The 20952-nt window shown below is 45.4% G+C and overlaps 1 protein-coding gene across 6 annotated transcripts in view; it reads right to left on the bottom strand.

Annotated features, from left to right (window-relative positions):
- Nucleotides 1-20952, bottom strand: part of MECOM (MDS1 and EVI1 complex locus) — a 317440-nt gene that overhangs the window by 173372 nt on the left and 123116 nt on the right. For all 6 annotated transcript variants that reach the window (XM_084530220.1, XM_084530225.1, XM_084530231.1 and 3 more), the window contains exon 2: nt 4640-4989. In XM_084530220.1, the coding sequence (XP_084386346.1) occupies nt 4640-4989 (350 nt within the window). The remainder of the gene's footprint in view (nt 1-4639; nt 4990-20952) is intronic.

The following is a 20952-nucleotide window of genomic DNA, read 5'->3' as shown; positions in this document are numbered from 1 at the left end:
ACATTCCAGTTTTAAAAGCCTATGCCCTCATGATTTGTAAATTACTACTTACTTTTCATAAAGATACCAAAAAACCCACACTCTAAATACACGTACTTTTAAATTAAAAAATATTTCAAATGAAAGCCAAAGAGTGAAGAACAGAAATCTAAACTAAAAATCGCACTTCCTCTGGTCCTCATTGACCTTTGCTCCAGATCAGATTTTAGGAAGCTGCCCAGATTTCCCTGAAGATGCACATCAGAAAAGAGAGGTAAACAAATAGCCTCCTAATTTCCATTTAGAAGTCATAGCCTCAACTCAAACATCCTCTAACAAATCTGTGATGTTTTTCAGCCTCTCTGTCATGAACTGAAAATATACTCTGCTCTATAAGCAGATTATATGATGCTTTATAAAGCTCTAAATTATTTCCACTTCTACGACAAGTTTGATTTATTAAAGTTTACTGCTCCTGTTTCTACCTTCCTAATAAAGAAGTCAAAGTCTAGGATAAAAAGGCCTGCAAAGATATTGTCCATATGAAAGAGATTTTTTAGAGTTTGCTATAGCAGTGAGAGACCTGGATTTGAATATTCAGCATACTCTAGGAGATGCTGCTGGGAGATAGGTGCACTGGCTTTGGTGACCTCTTTAAAGCCTTGCTTTGAAATACTCTCCAAGCTGTTTTTCATAGCAGGGCATGAACTATGATGAAATCACTAAATTTGTGTTTTCTTGCTTTTGTTTAAAAAATTACTGCCATCTCTTAAAAGCTTGTTTTCCTTGTTGATTAAGCAGCAGTCAATTCTCCCTTCTCAAACAATCCCTGAGAAACAGCCCGCCAGCCCCCTCAGATATTGGGGCTGCTGGCAAATACTAAAACCCCAGTGACAAACTGCAAAAAAGCTTGACCTTTCCCCCGTCCGGTGACCCTGGGTTCGATTTGTGCTTTAGCTACCCAATACCTGATTAGATAATGCTTTGCTCTAGGCCCACAAAATGAGATAAAATTCAAATTTATGGCTTTTCATTTAAACCGGTCCATAGCACTCTAATCATGACCCAAGCACAACTATATCACAACAAATTCTCTTTGTCCCGCAGCGTGTTTTATGGCTGAAGTGTATAAATGGACACAATGGACATTGTTTTCACAGACTTGCTCTGATGAAACTCTGCGGCGATGCCATAGGAAGCCTGGCTACAGGGGGACACGGGAGCAGACCCCACAAATTCCTCAGCTTGCTGCAGCAAATTTTTCTACACCAGCTGCCTGGCTGCAGAAGTGAATAGCAGCACTGCCTCCAGATTCCTCTGCCCTCCCAGGCACCGCATGCTGACCCTGGGGACCTACTCAGGTGGAATATAGCCACAAGCATCAGAAGCTAGAAGTATCCCGAAGCTGGAAATGCCCAGCACTAAGAAAATCTTTTTGCAGGGGGATTTAGCATAGTATTTCATAGAAATGCCCTTTCCCAAAATGTAGATACTGTCCACATTTGTGTGTGGCTATAAACTCCTCCCTGTGATCTGCATGTAGGTTTTTGAATTGAAAGGCTCTAGGTTACTGAGCAATCCTAAACAGTCGGGGTGGGGAAGCAAATCAGCAATATAAAAGCATCTGAAATTTGAAAGGAAGTTGCTCAGCATTCCTCTGAAAATATTTGAATATGGTTATACTGTTTTCTTAAAAAGAGATTCCTTCAACATCTCTGAAAGTCAAGTGTTTCACCCTGAACTCAGAGAAATGCGTATAAATTGGGAAGACAGACTTCCCAATAACTTAACCATGCTTACAGCAGTAGCAGGGGAATCTATTAAAGAAAATTAAATAAATACACAAAAATAAGCAATGTTGCGTCATTCTGAGTGATGTACACGTGAGGGGAAGGCAGGACACAGAAAAATGCTCTTTTTGGCCTGTGGATCCATCAGTTAGAGCAGACTAAGGGACTGCCCCTCCGAGCTTTTCATACCCACCAGCAGCAGCTTCAGGGCAGGCAGCCACCACCACCATCAGCCAAAATTGTGCTCCAGCTCCTCCTGAAGCCACCAGCCACAGATTACCTTTCCAGCACCACGCACTACCCCAGGAGATGCGGAGAATCAATCACAAAAGGATGTCGTGATAGTAGCTACCTTGGTGCCAACCACTAGGCAAGCACCAGCATGGGAAATAAATATTTGAAAACTTCTCGTGCTACAAAGTCACTTAAACCCACAGTCAGAACCATACAGAAACTTTGGCTCCATCCTTCCTCTGCTGAAAATAATAAGGAAATTTTACCTTTACACAGCAAGAGCAGACCGAATCCCCTGTGCCTGGTTGCTCACTGACTTATTGGCACCTGGCAGAAGAAATGCCCAGTTTCCCAAAAGTGCCCGTGCGGGCAGACAAAATGACACCAGAAGAGTTTTCGTTCCCCAGGTTGTACTGAACCATGGCTAAACGATACCTTTTCCCTTGCCATCCCATGATTTCTGTGACTTTCCCAGAGCCCCCACACCATTAAGTTCCTCTCTCCCTTTTTTCTACCAGGGCACAGGTCCAAGAGATGCTGGTTTCCAGAGCAGCGTGATGGTGGGCACCTGTGCTGGGACAGAGGTAAGGTCTTCTCATGCTCTACCACATCCCCCCAGTGCCCTTTAGCCTTAACCTTCACTGCTCACCATTCCCTTTGTGTATAAACTCTGGTAACCAGCATTTCTTTGCCTCCCTTCCATTCCAATAAACGTTCTTAACCTACTTGTTGGAAAAATATTCAGTGTCAGGCTCCCCCGAGCACTGCAGAGCACTTATGGACGAGTGGCCAAATTGCAGAGGGAGCCTGGCTGTTGATTTTGTGTGATTTTCCTCCAGCACTTTTCAATAGCTTCTCCCCAGCTGTCCCAAACACGTAACGCTGTTCGAAAGGCACGAGTCCTGCCGTGTGAAAGGGATCCAAAGCTGCCAGCTGGGCTTCCAACAGCATCAAGATTCGCACTTCTTGTTTGGATTCAGTAGGCTCCAAAGTCCTAAATATTTGAACCAGCAGAACTACCATCTACTATTGCAGTATATTATCAATACCCAAGGGTGTGGATATAAAGACAGTTTTTCTTTGATTCTTTGGGGGTGGGGGAGCAACCTGAACTGCACCACCCAAAAATCCAGCCCCAGATGCATAAATTTTGACGTGTTAAACCTGCAAGTACAGCTGTGCCTCGGCAGTTTGGTGCCAGTTTTTGATATCAATACCTGAGCTGAATTGTGGTGTGGTTAAAAGTCAGCTTTTATGGTTTCCTGGTGCCGTGGTCAAAAAATAAAGATTTCTCACCAGCAATTACATTGCATCAGGGTCTGTTAACTTGATAGAGTGCCGCAAAGTCTATAATTTCTGCTGACACTATTCTGTCATATTGTCACCGCTCTCAAAAGTGTTTAAACAACTGGATGGGATGTCTGGAATGAACTCACCGAGTATTTATTGACAGTTAAGAGCAAACCAAATGTTTATTATCCACTATATCTGTGAGGCTCTGCTCCACGGAGAAACTCTGTTTTCCTGGGAAAATGAAACTCCCATTCACTCTGAGGTCAGCCGCAGCCCTGCAGAGCCGCACAAACCCAACACTTCTCCCCTAATCAGAAACCAAAGGGAGAATACAGATGGCAAGCTGAGATTGTACTCTATTTCTACAGCACATTGTTAAAGCTACAAATAAAACTACGCAAGAGTGCTTCTTACATTGCATTATAGCCTCCTTGGGGCTTGACTGACCCACCCTAACACAACCGACCTCACTGCTTTAGGTCTACAGCCCCACAAGCCACCAGGGATATCATTTAGTGAGAGGTATAAGAGGAAAGTTCCTTCACACTGCCACGAAGGCAAAAATTCAGCAGGACCACTGCCCTATGATATCATGGCAGGGAAAACGTGTAGCCCTCAAAGGCAGGAAATGAGAGGGACAACCTCAGTACTCGTCTTCAGCTCCACAGAAAGCAAAATTTCTCAGAGCATCTGCAGAAGTAACACGATCCACAACGTCCCCATGTGTGCTCTGCTTCTGACACTAGCATCCAAACACTCTTTCACTGAGTGAATGGCAAAATTCCCATTGATTTAAATAGAGACAAGATCAAACCCCCAGCCTTCAAAGCCCCCAAATAGCACGAGGCTGCAATAGCAATTTAGTGACACCATCCTAGATTTCAGGGCTTTACTAATTACTGTCACCAGTGGTGATGCACAGCACTGAAAGCAGCACCCAGTTTCTTTTCAGATACATCGTGCAGAGTCGCCTGCAGGTCCCTCACCCCCAGCCACACGGCAGGGCTGCTCGTGAACAGGCTGAGAATGGCACAGAAATGTTCCGATAACACAGCTTCTGCCTCTCCTTCCCAGAAAGGGAGGTCACCTGCCAATACCCACCCACACACATTTCATGCATGAAGAGCAACAATAACTCCTGCTTTTTTTTTTCCTTTCCTTTTTTTTTTCTTTTTCCTTAACTTTCATTTTCATCCAGAAAGCACAGCAAGGCCACGAAGCAGTCTGAGTGCGCACAAATATTCCCTGGCTGCTGCAGGATAGGACTCAAATTCTGCAAATACCTCTGCGTTTATAGACATTCAAGAGAGTTCAACAGACCGAAAGAATGCAAAGTGTCTTACCTCCCAACCGTAACTGGGATCTTTAAGGTGTGGCCGCTGCTCTCCCACAAAAGGGCCGAACTTTTCCCCGGCTTCGATCTTCCTTTTGGTCCATATCCCTAATCCCGCTCCAGGAATGTTGGATTCTCGGAGCTCGAACTCTGAAGGAATGGGAATGTCATCGGGAATGTATATGGGAGCCTTGTAAGGAGAGCTCTCCTTTGGCGTGAAGGCTTCACTGGAGGTTGCTGGAGATGAGGGCTCCTGAATGCTGACGGACGTCGGACACTGGGTGTTCGCGGCCTCGCCATCAGCATCTGGCCCTTCCTCCAAGGGAAGCTCGGGAAAGCTTTCATACAGACATTCATCACCTGAAAGAGAAAGCCAAACAGTAGGGTTGGAAACGTCCTGACAGCTTTTGCATATGAAACTCCTCCATGGAATGGAGAAGCCGGTTCGGTAGGCAGGCGGCACCCTCATCCATCACCGGGCTGAGGAGCGGAGCCTTCTCCCCGCTGCAGGCCTGGGGGTGCACGACGTTTCCCAGCGCTCCTGACATCAAAAGTGGTTTACATCACGGAGCACAAGCGAGGGAATTACATACAGATGTATTTGTAGGTACACCCTACTGTCCAATCTGGTCCAGATACAGCACGTTGCGTTGCATACCCTTTGAAATTGCAACTGAAAGCCAGCATTATAGGTTACAAGTGAAATCTAAGTGAGCTGAAAGGCAGGAAAGCTTTACTGGTCTTTCAGAGAGACAGCTTGAACCTAAAGTACCCAAAATTAAGTTTGATGGCCTCCAATTAGTCTTTGGAGGAAAGGATCCAGCCTACCACATAACTATTGGCAAGACCTTCAACTGATGTAAATCAGCGTCACACCATTGACCTCCATGAAATTCAATGGTCTAAAATAAGTTCAGGATCTAAACTGCACCTTATAGAAAACATGAACCTTCTCCTCTTACAGTTACAAGAAAAAAAAAAAAAAAAAAAGTAAAAAAAATGGGGGTGGATACAAAATGTATTAAAAAAAACACCTTCATCTTTGAGTCTTAGCCAGCAAACAAAAAAAGGAAAAAAGGGAAAAAATCACTATTTTTGACAGCTCAGACTAGAAGGCTGATTGTAAATTCCTTTTAGTCAAAAAAACTCAGGGTGATGTCAGCAGGGGTTTTAGCAGCACCAACCCAATGTAGGCAAACGAGACAAAAATGCAAACTAACTAAAAAACGTCTTCACTATTTACATTCATTTAACTTTATTAGTGCTAACGCACTTTTCCTATGCACCAAAATACATTACACTAAATTATAACCCAAACAAGAGGTGTGAGCACTGTTCTCCAGGGACTGAAGTTGGGCGATGCTCAATCTGGGCACGAGCCCATTTGCATTTCTTACTGGCCCAGCAATGGAAGTGCTGCACTGCGCGTGGCGACCAGAGTGACTCCGTTTCAGTGAAGAAACAGGAAACTTTAAAATGTTCTTTCAATTTCTTGCTCATTTAAGAAACTATCCATGGTAGATTAGCACCGTATGTCTTTTCCACTAAAACCTGGTCATAGCCCATTATCTCTCACATCTTTGTTACACATTATCTCGCAGCATTCTCTCCGTCCTTTCATGCTTCTGGTGCTGCCTAAGACAAACCCTGGGACGTAACAAATCATTTGAATAGATTGCTCCCATCACATGACTGGCAAACTGGATTCTTCATCTGTGAGCAATTTATTCACAGCCATGGACTGTTTTTCTTTCTTTTATGTGGCACTGGCTATGACCTCATGTGTGTCCCAGGGAAGTTCAGCTACCCGTTCCCTCGGCCCCTGCCTTGGCAGGCGCTCCCTGCCCTGTAGGGATTGAACCCCGTATCGATCAGTTTGACACTTTCCTAATATCTGGCTCTCTGAAATTTTTAACTGACCCTGCCATTTGGCTGAGATGGACACACAGAGGGATTTTCCATCACTTATGTCTGAGAAATCCTGCCTGCAGTAGCTCGGTGGTGCCAAGTTTGGTGAGGATGCTCAAGAGCTCACTGCACGTGCTGCACCTATGAGCCCATGTCCAGACCTTCCTGCCCAAGACTGGCCCACAGCAAAACTGGGCTGCAGGGGATGGCAAAGATGCCGTGAAAAGGGCAGGGACTCAGCTCCACGTGGATGCCACGATTCAATTTACTGCCCTGCACTGAAATGGGCACAGCCACCTCCATTACACCGGGGCACTGCTGCAGCCAGCAGGGCAGGACGGCTGAGTGGGGCAGGTCCGTGCCCCCTGAGCATCCCCCAAATTTCACTGTGCTCCCCACCACTGCAGGCGGCAGCAACGCTGCATCCACCCCGGGCGGGCTCGCTCCCATTCAGATGTCTTCCCCCGACTGTTTAGATTGCAGCCAGGCCTAAAAGACTTCAGCTGGTTTTGAAACAGGAAAAAAAAAAAAAAAAAGCACAAAACCATGTATACACATGGGCTGCAGGAAGAGAAATCACACAAGGAAAGTGATCTGGATGATGATAAGCACATGGCTTACTAGAAAAAGGGGGGGGTAAAAACTTCAGGCATCTAAATCCTGCTGATTTTCCATGACAGCCGGGTGCCTGGCACCCAAACTCCTTAAAAAGCCCATCGCACGCACTCACTGCTGCTGCTCCTGTTCCGCCAGGCAGTGCCTCATAAAACCAAGGCTCTCCCTGTGCCTGGATCTCCTCCACCAAAGCAAAAAGGAGCTCGGGCAAGTCCCCGCAGCCACAGCAAGCCATGACCATGACCATGACCACAACCATGACCACGACCCGCTCTGTGCCTGCCCATGAGCTGCGCCTCCAAGCTCCAGCAAGCTCGGCTTTGCAGATGTTTCTTCTCCCCCTGGGACGGTCCAGTTTAATTTCTCTCTCGCAGACTCAAAGGCCTCGGTTATACTTATCTCAGCCCTTCTGGCTACGCTCGTTTTAGCCATATAGGGTCAAACCTGCCGCTGATAAATCGGCGCTGGAAGGCTGGCAGGATGACAAGCCCGTTTGCGCTGCTCTATTGTGACTCCTTTCATTTCCAGCAGCCGCACCCAGTGTCGCAGTCAGAAATGGGCTCGCAGTTTGAAAACTCTGGAGAATATAATGTGCATCTGGATATATATAAATACATATATCCCAAAGCCCTGGAGGTGTGGGCAGGACAGATTACTGAAATATTATTCTGCCCGAAATAGCAATGCATTCTAACAGAAATATATTTTAATACCTCAAAATAAACAAGAGGTTGAATTATTGCTGGCCAAGAGAAGGAAGACCATTTAGATACATTTGTAGAACTACTGATAGAAGGAGCCACGCTGAAATCAATGTACGTGAACTGAGGGTCTGATCTTTGTTTCCAAAGGGTGTGGGACTATTCCCATTAAAACTTCCAACCACCTGGATCAGAGGGACTTCCAGCAAAACGCTGCTGTATTGACTGAGAGCACATCCTCGTGAGGTTAGGCTTCGACCCAGGGACTGTATCTGCAAGCACCGTTTTCCAAGAGAACTGCAAGTCATTCACACAGATAACGCCGCAGTTTTGAAATTCAAGATGGCTTCTTTAGAGCCTAATAATTATCCCCACTAGAAACGGGATGAAACACAATCAAGGCCCCTGATAAGGGACGAGAGGAGATTAGGTAATGTGCAAGTTCAGATATTAGCCTCCATAAAATTCCTCGCTGCTATTTTGCAATAAAAACATGAGCAACCTTCAAAGGAAACCCAGGAGGAAAGGTTAATTGCCACTAAAAGCCCAGGGTGGACACCTGTGTTTGCACTTTTGACACGAGCTTGCACGCCAGCAGGAAGGAGCCCACGTGGCTGCGCGCTGGGCATGTGCCCGATGAGGCCACAGTCCTGTGCCAGAGCCACACGCCGGGGCCTGGGGTCACTTGGAGACCCAAAGGGCTTCTGTGCGTGGCCGGGAGGAGGAGACGACTTCCTCTGTTCGGATGTCTCTCGGCAGCTCGGGGCGCTCCTCCTCGCCAAGAGCAACGAGGCAGGAGGCTGAACGGCTGCGGGAGCTGAGGCTGCCTGCGCCCAGCGTGCTTTCCATTGTGAGCAGCGCCCTGTTGGTTCCTGGCACCTCCCCGAGGCCTGGGGACGTGCCAGCCTCCTCCGAGGACCACATTTGTGCCTGCAGACCCCAGCCTGCCCCTAACCACAGATACACATCCATACAGTTACACCCCTCCTAATGTTCCCCTTCTCCTCTTCCCAGACTATCTGTTCTGCCTTTCTTCGGGCAGTTTGTGCCTGAGGGTACGCATTCCCCAAGCTGCTATTGACTAAGCAACTCTCTAGCACGTAGATCCCACTCTCTGCACTTGAAGTCACCTATGTGCCCACCAATGACTTGAACTGGATGGCTGATTGCACCAAAAGAAGGGGGCAGGCTGGAAGCAAAAGCATCTAGAGAGCCTACTTCACAAGTGTTTCCAATGCCATCATCTTCCGAGCAGGATAAAGAGCTGAGATAAAGGTGCAAGGGGCTCTTTCCAACCGAGAAGATACAGGCAGGCTCCTGCCTGCCCCTTCTGTAAGGTGAGAAAGAACAGGCACAGAAGGATGTGGCCAGGAGCTTCAATCTCCACTAGGGCTGCTGAGCGTGCCATTGGTGAAGGCATTACTGAGGCCTTGGGGGAGCACACAAGGATCAGGTGAACGAGTCCCTTTCTCCTGAGCAAGGTCAGGGTGGGCCTGAATGTGCCACAAAGGTCCAAGTCAGATCCTTTAATGACAGCACAGTACATTTATATTTGTTGGACTAAACATTTCTATTCAGCGCTGAGGAAATCAGCACGGAGTATTTGCAAGCGTATCTGAAAAAGAGGCAGGCATTTCCTCTCGCACACAAAAGGGACACCTTTATCTGAATTTCTGTTTGAATAAGTATTAAAGAAAAAAAACCTGTTACAGGCAAGGGCTGATTGATTACAAAATGTATCTACCATCAGTCTAGAACACAGAAGGTCAGGAAAAGCAGAAAATTAAGAGAAGGAAGCCCTTTAGCTTCAAAAGGAGCACAGAGTCGGTGATGAACTCCATGGGAGCCACCGGAGAGCCTTGCAGCAAGGAGGCACAGCCACAGGCAGCCACTGCCACGTCCCCTGGAGGAGAAGCAGGGACAGTTCCTCAGCTTCACAAGCCCACAGAGCTTGTGTTACTATCTCCAGGCACAGGAGGGACTCCAGCCAAGAACTACATTACTCGAACATTTTATCAGTTAACGTACCTGAAACTGGATTGTGCCGCTCCCTGTTCACAGAACTGCTCGGTGGGGCTGGAGCTAATGCCAATTATTTATTGTGATTTGTATCGTACCACAGCCTGGCGGCCCCACGCAGGACCCCATTGTGAAAAGCATCAGACAAACCTAATCAAATGAGATTAGATTCTAACCAGAATCGAGCTAGTAATTCCCAGTTAGGTGAAAATCAGAAAACTAACAGGGGAGGGAGAAAGTACTTTACAAATACAAAGCTTGGTTGTAAAACAAAAGAGATTATCAGGAAGTTTAGAGATAAACACAGTGCTTGAAGCAGCTTTGAATCATTACTTAAATTGCCAAGGAAAAGCACTTTCACAAACATTAGTCTTCAAACACATCAGTATTTTGCACCCTTGTATTGCTTGACCTACACCAGAGCAGGAGAAAACCGAGCACACTCAACAAGTCCAGCCTGGAAACCAGCCATGGTGCAGTGAGACGATGCTTGCAGACAGCAAATCTGGGTCTTGTGCTCGTGGGCTGTGCAATGACAGTGAGAGGGGGCTAACCACCATGTGCCAGGCCCATCATTTGCCCCAAAAGCCAGGTTCTGATTTCTTTTACTTGACTCTTCAATCCAGAGTAATTGCCTTAGACCTCCACCAAAGAATAAATGAGACCATTGTCTGTCCTGAAGTTAGCCAAGTCAGGCAAATTTCTTTAGACTGACCCTGCTGTAACAAAATGAGAGGGAAATGTGCCTAGATTTCAGCCTTCCCATCGTGCTTGCTCTGCTGCAGATTTCGGTTGCACCCGTGCAGCCGGCTCCATCACGCCCCGTGGCCTCACACCACACCCAGAGCCCTTGCGCAGCTCTGGCAGGAGAGGGAGTTGTAGCAAAAGCTGCGCAGACAAAGGATGGTGAGCGAGGCTGCCCAGGGTGCCCTGAGCACAGCACACTTTGGGGCTGCAGCACAGAAATCACCAGGTTTCCACTAAGCTCCACGACAGCCTGACTTATCTGTTTCCAAGGGAAAGGGAACTCAGCCCGAGCACAGCTGCGTGCAAAGGGTCTGGTGCTGCAGCCGGTTTCTCTCTGTGCATCCTTGCAAGATGTGCAGCAGCAGCAGCAACGTGGATAACTCACGTGAAGCAGTGCCCTACAAATGCAAAACTTTCCTACCATGCAAAGCAGCTTTTGCTTCTTAAATTTCTGCAAAACCAAAACCCTGCAGCAAGAGGCACGTGTTGCAAGCAGAAGTGAGCTTCCTGGGCAGGACAAGCACCAAGTGCACAGGAGGAAACTGGCTATAGGCAAACAGGGGCAAAGCTACACACTCAGGAACATCAGGCCTTTGAGGGAGGGTAATTCCAGCCCAGCAAAGCCAAAACACAGCAACTGCATGGGGAACTGCCTGCTGGCTCTGGAAATCCTCACCATCAGCCCGTACAATAACTAGTAGCGTTTGGTGCTCTGTCTAGTGTCATTCATGTCTAATTGAGTAACACAGTCAAAAGCATCTGACGGGGACCAGACACTGTCTTTTAATTAGGGTCCAGCACTGAGAGACTGGGGGTCAAATTCGACTTTCATTTGCACGGGAGCCGCTCTCCTTGATGTCAGGGGAAGCTGCACCTGTGTAACTGGAAAGCAAAATTTGGCTGCTTGCGTTCCCGTGCACTTCTCATATAAATTACTGTATTACATGCAGCAACAAAGAATTATAAATGTTGGCTGGCATTCCCTGAATTTATTTACAAGTTAAGCCTAATTTTATTTATAGTTCCAGTACAATCATCTCTGGTAGAAATATTTATGTTATCTGTACTTCTGGTCTGTTAGAGCCTACTGCAATCATAAACACTACTGAAAAATTATTCGCAGTTAGCAGGTTTTAAACTACCCATTATATCACTGGCTAGTGCCAATAAACTTTGGTCCTGGTTGATAAAGTTTCCTCAATGGAATAAATATATATTTGACTTTCAAAATCTTTGCTCGGTTACAGAGAGGAGGGAGATGCCAGCTGCAGGGTTTGATGTATCGGGGGCCAGGTCGGCAGCTAGCAAGGAGCCTGCAAAGATCCGTGCCGGCTGGAGAGGCAGCCCAGGGCACGCTGACACTCTAATAGCCTGAATTTGTATCTCAGTGAAGTATTGCAAGCCAGCAGAGACCCAGCTGCTAAGGTTCTTCATGAAGGTCTCTATGGAGAAGACCAAGGGAAAAAAATCTGCCTTGAAATTTTGAGCCCCGTATGCTGGGCAGGGAACCAGAGGAGAGGAACCCCACTCTGTTCATTATTTGGTTGCATAAAGGGAAACAAGACACACTTTCTTATACTGACATGGCACGAGAAGCCAATATGCTCAGGAGAAAACTAAGGACAGGGAGGCTAAACGTGAGTGAGTGAGATCAGCCACCTATATAGAGATTTTTGACTCGAGCAGATGTAGAAAATACTGACTGGCACAAAAACCCGACTAAATCCACATCAGCTGCGATAAGACAGGAAAGGTACTGCACCTTAACAGTCCCCGACACGGTGAAAACTACTGCTGCAAAAGAACATTTTTAAATCAAAACAATTACTTAAACCTACAGTGTTATGATCAATGTAAATGAGACGTTATCTCGACGTAATAAATCAGGGTAACTGAACTTCTTTCTACTCATTAGCGGACCTTCACTGTTTTAAACTGAGCCGTGTCGCCAAGTAGCACTGGAAATCACATGGCCCTCTAACAGCAAGCAGTAATAAAAGATGACTATTCTACCAAATTATAATGAAGACAGATAACAGAGTGAATTATAAAACAAAGGTTATAGATAGAGACTGAGCCTTGGAGAGGTAATGACTTTTAATTGGATTGAGTTTATCATATTTTCAGAGGTACAGCACCACCAGAAGAAAGGATTAGCATTATTTCCACATTTCATTATTTGGCATAATGAGAAAACAGAGGGAGGTCCACATCCCTGATGTGTTTGGTAAGCCACAGGAGATGTTGAACATGTCAGTATCTGGTAGTGCACGCTCCTGAGACACAAATGCATTCGCTCCGTTAGAATGTGCCAAAGTGTAATCGCTTGAAGGAGAAAAACAAAAAAAAAAAGGAAAAAAAAAAAAAAAAAGCCAGGTCATGAAGTTTTGTTTCACAAGGGCATTACAAATAAAAAGGAATTTAACCCCTTCCTGTCCTCGTCTCCCCAGCATCAGCCCACATGGGTTTGGGATGCAGCAGGAGCTGCAGTTTCCCGGACTCCTTCCCAGAGGAGAATGAAGGCACGGGTGACACCACTGCTGCCCCGTCTGCACGCTATGCCCAGGTACTTCAGGGAAGGCTGGGGTCTGGAGCTTTCCCCTAGAAATCTGATTTGCTGTACTGCAGACAGAAGGCGTTATATGAGCAGCCAGACAGCTTTTTAATTATGCAATTACAGTGAGTCTTAATTATATTGGAGTGACACTGTGATGCACTGTAGTTAAGTCCTTGAAATGCTAATAGAAATACTCGTAACCAGTACCCTAATCAGGGAAAGTATCAAATAATTAATTCTACAATGCTGTCCGCTTCAAAGTCGCAAGGTCTGGCAAGCCCGCTTTCCAGCAGCTGTTTCTGAGGAGATACAAGGCCACAATTTTTCCTGCAAGTGACTTCTCAGCAGCACGTGCTGCAGCTGCACCTCCACAAAGTCACGCAGCCCCGGGCGAGGTACTTAGCTGATTGGAAAACCAGGAACCTGCAGAGCCGCTATACTTCATGGTGCATGTGCAGGGGGATTTTGTGTAGGGTGTCACTACACGCTTACATCCAGCTTGGTGGATGAGAGACGTGATTACATTTTTACAAAAAGAAATAAAAGAAAAACCTCTGGAACAGTTTTATTTCATTGTACAGAAGCCCACTTTTATCCCTGCATGATGGAGTTGTTTTGGGTGGGGGTATTCCCCATGACAGAAACTGCAATTTGCTCTCCTTTGTTTTAGTGAAGCCGTGGTCCTCGGCTGGCTCTCAGAGCTTCAACACATTCTTCTTATGGGCACCTCATCCAACACACCATGCACACACCTTTTCACAGTGCAACAATCTTCCCAGTTTCACTTTTCCAGAAAAAAAAAAAAAAAAAAAAAAAAAAAAGCCTTCTGGTTTATCTACGTTACCTACACCGACCCAACTTTCTCTTTGCCCCAGACGCTGCTTGCTCCTCTGAACACTTCCACGGCACTTGTTCTGACAATCTAGATCTCACTTCTCACCCTTGTACGTTTTATATAATCATTTATTAATTTTAATATCAACAAAGTATTTATGATCAATAAAATGTTGGTGTTTCCCGGCACATGTCGGAAGGCGGGGCTGTCCCAGCAAACTGGGATTTATCGGCACGTTAAGGTCGGTGGGACTTGTGCCCAGGAATTAAAGGGAATGATAATTTCAGCAGTGATGCAGATAAGGCTCGTTCGTGGGACTGATGCAGGTATTACGTGCACCCAGGCACATCCAGGTAAAGTTACTTGCTTTGGGGCCCACCCCATCGCTGTTTGTCTCCATCTTGCACCCAGAGGTCAGCTCAGGTTGAACAAAGTTAACTTTTCCCCTGAAAAAAAAACCTTCATTTTCTCTCCACTCTCATTTCTTTCTCGTCCTACTTCTCTCAGAGTTGCCTCATTTCCCTTTTCTTACCAAAAAAAATCATGGAAAAGGAAAATATTCACAGGAGTTAAAAGAAAAAAAAAAAAAACAACACAGAAAATCCCAAACCAAAATATTAAAACTTTTGCTTTGCTGTGCAACCGGGAGACTTGTTGGAAAAGAAAAAGGGTTCACAAAAATTAGGTAAATCCAGGATGTTGTCACCTCTTTCATATAAAATTGTTTCTCATGTAATTTAGAAAATTCTCCAGGAGTGTTTATCTGGCCATATTTTTACCTAGCACTTCCATCAATTGCAAGTTCTCCACGGGCTGACTGCTTTGAGGCTTTCAACACTATCTCGGCTGGCCCAAGAGTTTTCCATTCTCACCTCTCCCTTGTTGGTGGTCCACAGCAGACACCGGTAGGTGCCTGTTCCCTCTTCAGCGAGGATTTGCAACCTCAGCCAAAAGCTTGCTACTCTCTGCATGGGGACACAGTCACACCTCCCACTCCATTTACCCCTTTTCCACCTTCTGTGGGGGGAATGAGCAGAACGGTTAAATTCAGGGTGGCTGCAAGGGCCCTGTCCTTGTGTGCTCGCAGACCTCACTGCTGGCCAAAGGCCCATGGCCAGAGGTTGTCCAGCGACAGAAGCTATCAGGGAGGATTTGGCTGGAGAGGACAAGAGCTTCCCAAGAGCATCTGGGTACAAGGGATGGAGCAGAGATGAAACACACCAAAGAAAAGGAAGCCCTTCTGGGCTCTTATTTACCCAGTCTACCAGACCAGAGAGTCTTTGCTTGTGCAGTAGCGCACAGAGTTACTTTTCCCAAAATATCCAATAACAAATTCTGCCATTCCCTCTTGGGCTTCCTGTTTCTTCCCTGGGATCGTGTTACTTCATTTGCCTCGACGAGCCCCACGGTGAGCAGCTCATCCCTCCGTGCTGCTTTGAAGAAGCAAAGCAGAACAGCATGGAAACGCCGCGTGCTCCCCCCGCAGCAGCCCCGCCGGGGGACGGAGGAGTGGCAGTCCTCATTCTGATCACTTTCCCCTCCGAAATCAACAGTGACACCAGTGTGAAACCAGAACGAGCCCCCCGCTGGGAAACAGTTAACATCAGTTAGATCTGTTTTGACTCTGAAAAAATAGAGAGCGGGGCTATAGTTTATTTTACATGGCTTCCCGGTCAAAGCCTCAAACATTTTGAAAATATTTATTGATATATAAACTGTAAAGAAAGTTAACTGCTAATGTAATTTACTCCACTCTTTGTTCCATACACCTTGTATCACTTTCGGCGAGGCTGTTGATTTTGGAGAGGCAGAGGGGTCCTGGTGAGCTGCTAGCGGAGAGCAATAGATCAGCACTCCCAAAGCTTCTGGTTCATCCCAATGGTTTGGAAGCTATTTTGAAAAATAACCTTTTTTTATTTTTTTCCCCCCTCAAACTGACAATCTTCATGAGTTCTATTGTTTTCATGTGCAGGCTGATATATGACAGCTTAAATAAATATGTAGCACTTAATGGACCAGACTCAGCCCCAGTGTAACTGGATGCCGTGCCATTAGGGACCTTGGCCCAGGCAGCGCTCTCCATCCCACAGGATCCCAGAGGACCCCATAAGCTCGCACTAACACGCGGTTATTACATACTTTAATTCTACTTATTATGTCACTACAGACTAATCTTTTGTTATATGAAGTACTTAACTGTGTATCTATTTATGTTTACAGACATGGATTTAAGTACTGTTTATAACAGCAAGAATGTATATATACAAAATGTATATGTGATATAATTTTATGTATAAACACAGAGACACATCCTAAATCATGGAAGTGATGGAGACTTTAAGAAAGAAAATAGCTTGAACAGTATTTTTTTATGAGGAAAATAACATGTTTTTTCCTAACATTGTTTATGAATTGCTTGAATTGATTTTGTTGAGATTTTCTTATGAAATAAAGCCAAAAATGCTCAGAAATGTTCAAGCTAGACCATTACAATTAGCAAAGCCACGAGCAATGGTGAAGGAGATATTTTTCAGATACCCCTCGCTGCAGCTATCCAAGCTGGTATCGGAACATAGTGCAGATGGAGAGGAGCAGCTTGGGCTGCGCTTGCTCAAGCAGCAGCAATGCAATTGCTGCTCACAGAAAAGATTTTCCAAGTGAGGAACTGGAAGGAACAAATCAGGCCTTAAACTTTCCCATCAGGCTCATTAGAAGCTGAAGTCAAGTAGCGGCAGCTCTTCCTAGAGCTTCTCAAAGCAGATGAACTATTTAGCTGACCTTCTCCACACTCCCCTGAACCTTAACCCAGCAGGCTGGGTAAAGCCACACATAACCCCGAGCATGTTGGAGGAAAAAGCTTCAAATATTACCAGGAGGGCATGGTGAAAGAGCACTTGGTGCACGTTTAACCCATGGGTCTCCAACTCACCCCCCAGCAAACCACAGCCCTGTGGGTGACCGGGACTGACCCCCCAACCCCAGCCCAAATCTGGGGTGCAGTTAGGAAACAGGCCAGTTGTCTGGGCTGGGTGTCCCATAGTGCTTCCCCACACAGCCACATGCTGGCTGCACTGCCAACCATCAGCTTGTGGATGGAGTGCAGCTCACATGGGAAGAGCTGGAGGTCACAGCGAGTGTTCAAGGAGCTCCGCGATGACGACCGAAGGCTGGTGAGCCAGTCCTCTACAGGACCAGCAGCACCAGTGTCTTGCGCACACCGGCCATGAGGGAGAACAAACCATAGCCCAAAGCCTGAGCAACACTTCCCAAAAGCCAGAAAAACAAAGCAAAACCAAAAACGAAGTGCTGCAGTCAGAGAGGAGCGGGCTGGGGAGGCTGCCAGAGATGCTGCCCAGTTCTCAAACTGGTCTGAGAGCTGGGCAGCACATTCAGCAGAACTCCCCTCCAGCCCCTGCTGCTCACCAGAACTTCATCCTAAGGTTCAGCCTGTAATCTCTCACCAGAGGCCGGCCCCGGTATTCATACACCCACCCACGGGGAATTTTGCAGGAGAAATACTGAAGAATCAGCCCAACGTCAGTTTTGTCCAGTTACTTTAGTTCAGTGGGACAGACCAAATAAATATCATTCGTTGTTTAAAGTGCAAATCCCAGCAACTCCTTTGAACAGGAGCATTTGGTAGTTGACACATCTATGGATGTTTTAAATCATGAGGGCATCTACTCCATTTTGGTTTTAATGTGTTTGTGTGTGAAGTTCTTTGTCATTCCAGCCCACCTGTCTCAGAGCACAGAAATCGAAAACAGGAGTAACTCTCGAATTTCACCTCAATTTAATCCATCACAGAAAGCGCACTGTTTTTGCACTGTATAAAAAAAACACCAGGACATTTAAACAAAGTGACACAGATCATCAGCAGATCAACTGAAAATGACAGCTCAATCAAACAAATGTATGTTGAGAATTTCCACAGGGCAGCTCTAGCTGCAGCCAAACCAAATTTGTTTAGTATACATAAGTTAGCTGCTTAGAAACATTCAGTATGCTGCTAGCCAGATGATGACTTTCCCAGATAAACATCTATTTAACCAAATATCCCCATCCATGAAAGTGCGAGCGGGAGTTTGATGTATTCCTCCAGTCTCTTAAAAAATATGACTTTGCTCCGGTGGCAGGCTGGTACCAACCCACCCATGTGGCACCTATGTAAAAATAACTAAACGCTCCTTAAAAAAAATGTTATAACCACCAAAAGGTAGGCAAAGCTCCATAACCCTGATGGAGAGCTTCTGGCAGCCCATAAATTCACAAAGTGGCATTAAGGTGAAATACAAATTATGAACTTGGGAAGCGCCAGAGAAAACTGTGCATCCTGTGCCATATATCAAGTACACGGAGAGGAGGGGATTTGTCTGATTCTTCTCTTAAAGCAGGGTATTCCTGCAGAAATCGATGACAAATCTCGGATTGACTCCAGAGGTGCCCCATAAAGCTTTCGCCGAGGAAATATATTTGTAAGAGCTCCCCATTGTGATTCTCCCCCGCTTTAGAGGAGCTTTTCTGCAGTGTTGTTTATTAACAGCAGAAGTCACAAAAATAATCTTGGTTTCAAAGATTAGTGAGTCTTTCAGCACGTTTAATTTAGATGTCATTAAAATACAGGCGCATTTTCAGCCAAAATAGGATGCTTGAGTAAAAGGGACCTCAGTTCAGACAACGGCAGCACTCCCTGATCTTGGCAAAATCAAGCAAAATCATCAGACGTGAGCCAGGGTAGAAGAATATGGTCCTATATACACTGAAATCAGCATCCAAATGACCATCTAATTAAAAAAAAAAAAAAAAAAAAATCTGAATTTTATTGACGGTGACACCTCTAAGGTTTTAGGGAGCCCAGAGGCAGCAACACACTGACTGCTCACCTCTGCATATACATATATACATGTCTGCAGCTGTTCGTGCACATCTACTACTCTAACCTGAACTAATAACTAGGAATGACTTGCAAATTTCTCTTGCAATATATATTACAATTTTGGGAAGAGCCTATTTTAATTTTTTTTTAACTTCTGATTTGTTAAAATAAATAGATTCAGAAAATAAATATGCACCCACTCTTCAAAGCTCTGTCAAACAAAAGAGTGCCTATAAAGCACGTTTTCTGATGGACATCTGCTTACTATTTAATATCCACAAAGAGAATATTTACAAAAAAAACAAGTGCAACAAATTAGGAGGCATGTGATGCTTGCTCATCCTGAGGAACGGTGTTTACACAGCAATCAGAGCAGTGTGTGACTGTAATAGAGAGAATAAAGAAATTCATCAGAACCTATTTTCTTGGCAAAAAAAATACAGCAAAGGTGGGCTACAAGTTACCTGGCAGATGCAGATAACTAGTACTTAATCTGGATGCTGCCTGAAAAACTCCCGAGCAGCGACACTGCACCAGCAGTAGAAGACAAATGTATTTTTCTACCTCTTATTGCAGAACACGCACATGAGCCGGTCATGTTTAAATGCAGAATCTTCATTTTTCTGTTCTTATCACCAACAACAGAGACCAACAGACCCTGTCAGATGAACAAAATGAGAAGGATGGGCCCTGAAGTGCAAGAGTCTGGAGGAAAAGAGGAGAAAATCCCCTAAGCATTGCTCTGCCAGCATGGTACGAGGTGTGTATTCGCTGTACACAAAAACACGTGCTGAATACCGTTGGATTTCCTTAAAAAGTTGACATTTGGAGGGAATTTAACTCTTGGCTTTTGAGTGCCTAATAGCACTAAAGAGTGCTTTCAGTATTATTCATTTAGTTGTTGTTATTCTTCCATGTTTTTAAGTGTCTTTTCACTGCCAGGTCACCAGCAGTGCGCTACTTGGCTTGCAACAAAAAGAATTAAAACACTGACACGATAACAATCAAACTTCAAAACCCACACCAGAGCCAGTCCCGAGTGGCAAATTTGGGATAAAGATGGAAATCACATTTTTTTTGCTGGCGTTTGCAAGCTGACACATTGCTGGGGAAGAACAACAGGAGAAAGCAGGGACAAAGAACAGCAAAGATCAAGATCCCAGCGTGGCACGAACCTACGCCATGGCCTGTACCCCTGAAAGATTCCTGCTGGACACAGGATTTCAAAAGCAGGGTTTCTGCCAGCACAGAGAACCGACTGATGATACAGAGCGGACATCACAATGCTCAAAGCTCGCATTATTTACAATGACGCACGGTTATTTTTTCTCTTTTCCCCTTCCACTTCCCCTGAAAATAACACAAACAGGCTAAAGATACACAAAAGGGAAAAATAAGTTAGAAATAATTTTCAAATTAATGAGAAGAGAAGAGAAGAGAAGAGAAGAGAAGAGAAGAGAAGAGAAGAGAAGAGAAGAGAAGAGAAGAGAAGAGAAGAGAAGAGAAGAGAAGAGAAGAGAAGAGAAGAGAAGAGAAGAGAAGAGAAGAGAAGAGAAGAGAAGAGAAGAGAAGAGAAGAGAAGAGAAGAGAAGACACAGCAGGGGAAAAAAGGGTAAGGGGGGAGAGAGGAAAATGGGGGGGGAAAAAGAGTATTTGGTAAGTTTTCTTTGATTTGAGCAGTATGGCTGTGGCAGTATGGCTGTTTTCAAGTTTTATGTCTGGAGATGCAAACAAGCTCAGATGCTATCCAAGCAAATCCTGAGGATTACTGTCCTCTTTCTCTCTAATCCCAGCCTACAAACTGCATATAAAATATGATTCCCAACCAGCTAAGCTGCAGCGTGAATTCTGCTGGCAAACACATTGAGGAGAGAGGCGAAGTCAATTGCTGGTAGCAGATTTCAGTTCTTACAAGGAAACAAATGATCAGACGGTAAAATCTTCACACTCACTGGTAAGTGGTTCATCACCTAAGAAATCCCATTTTAGCAGAGAAATTTTACTCTTAATGAGTTAAACACACCAGTGCAAAGAACTGACCGGGGCACGTAACCAGCAGATTCCT

Source organism: Aythya ferina, assembly GCF_964211825.1.
Source record: "Aythya ferina genome assembly, chromosome: 9".
In the NCBI taxonomy this organism is placed as follows: domain Eukaryota; kingdom Metazoa; phylum Chordata; class Aves; order Anseriformes; family Anatidae; genus Aythya; species Aythya ferina.
This window is presented reverse-complemented; position numbering and strand designations above follow the sequence as displayed.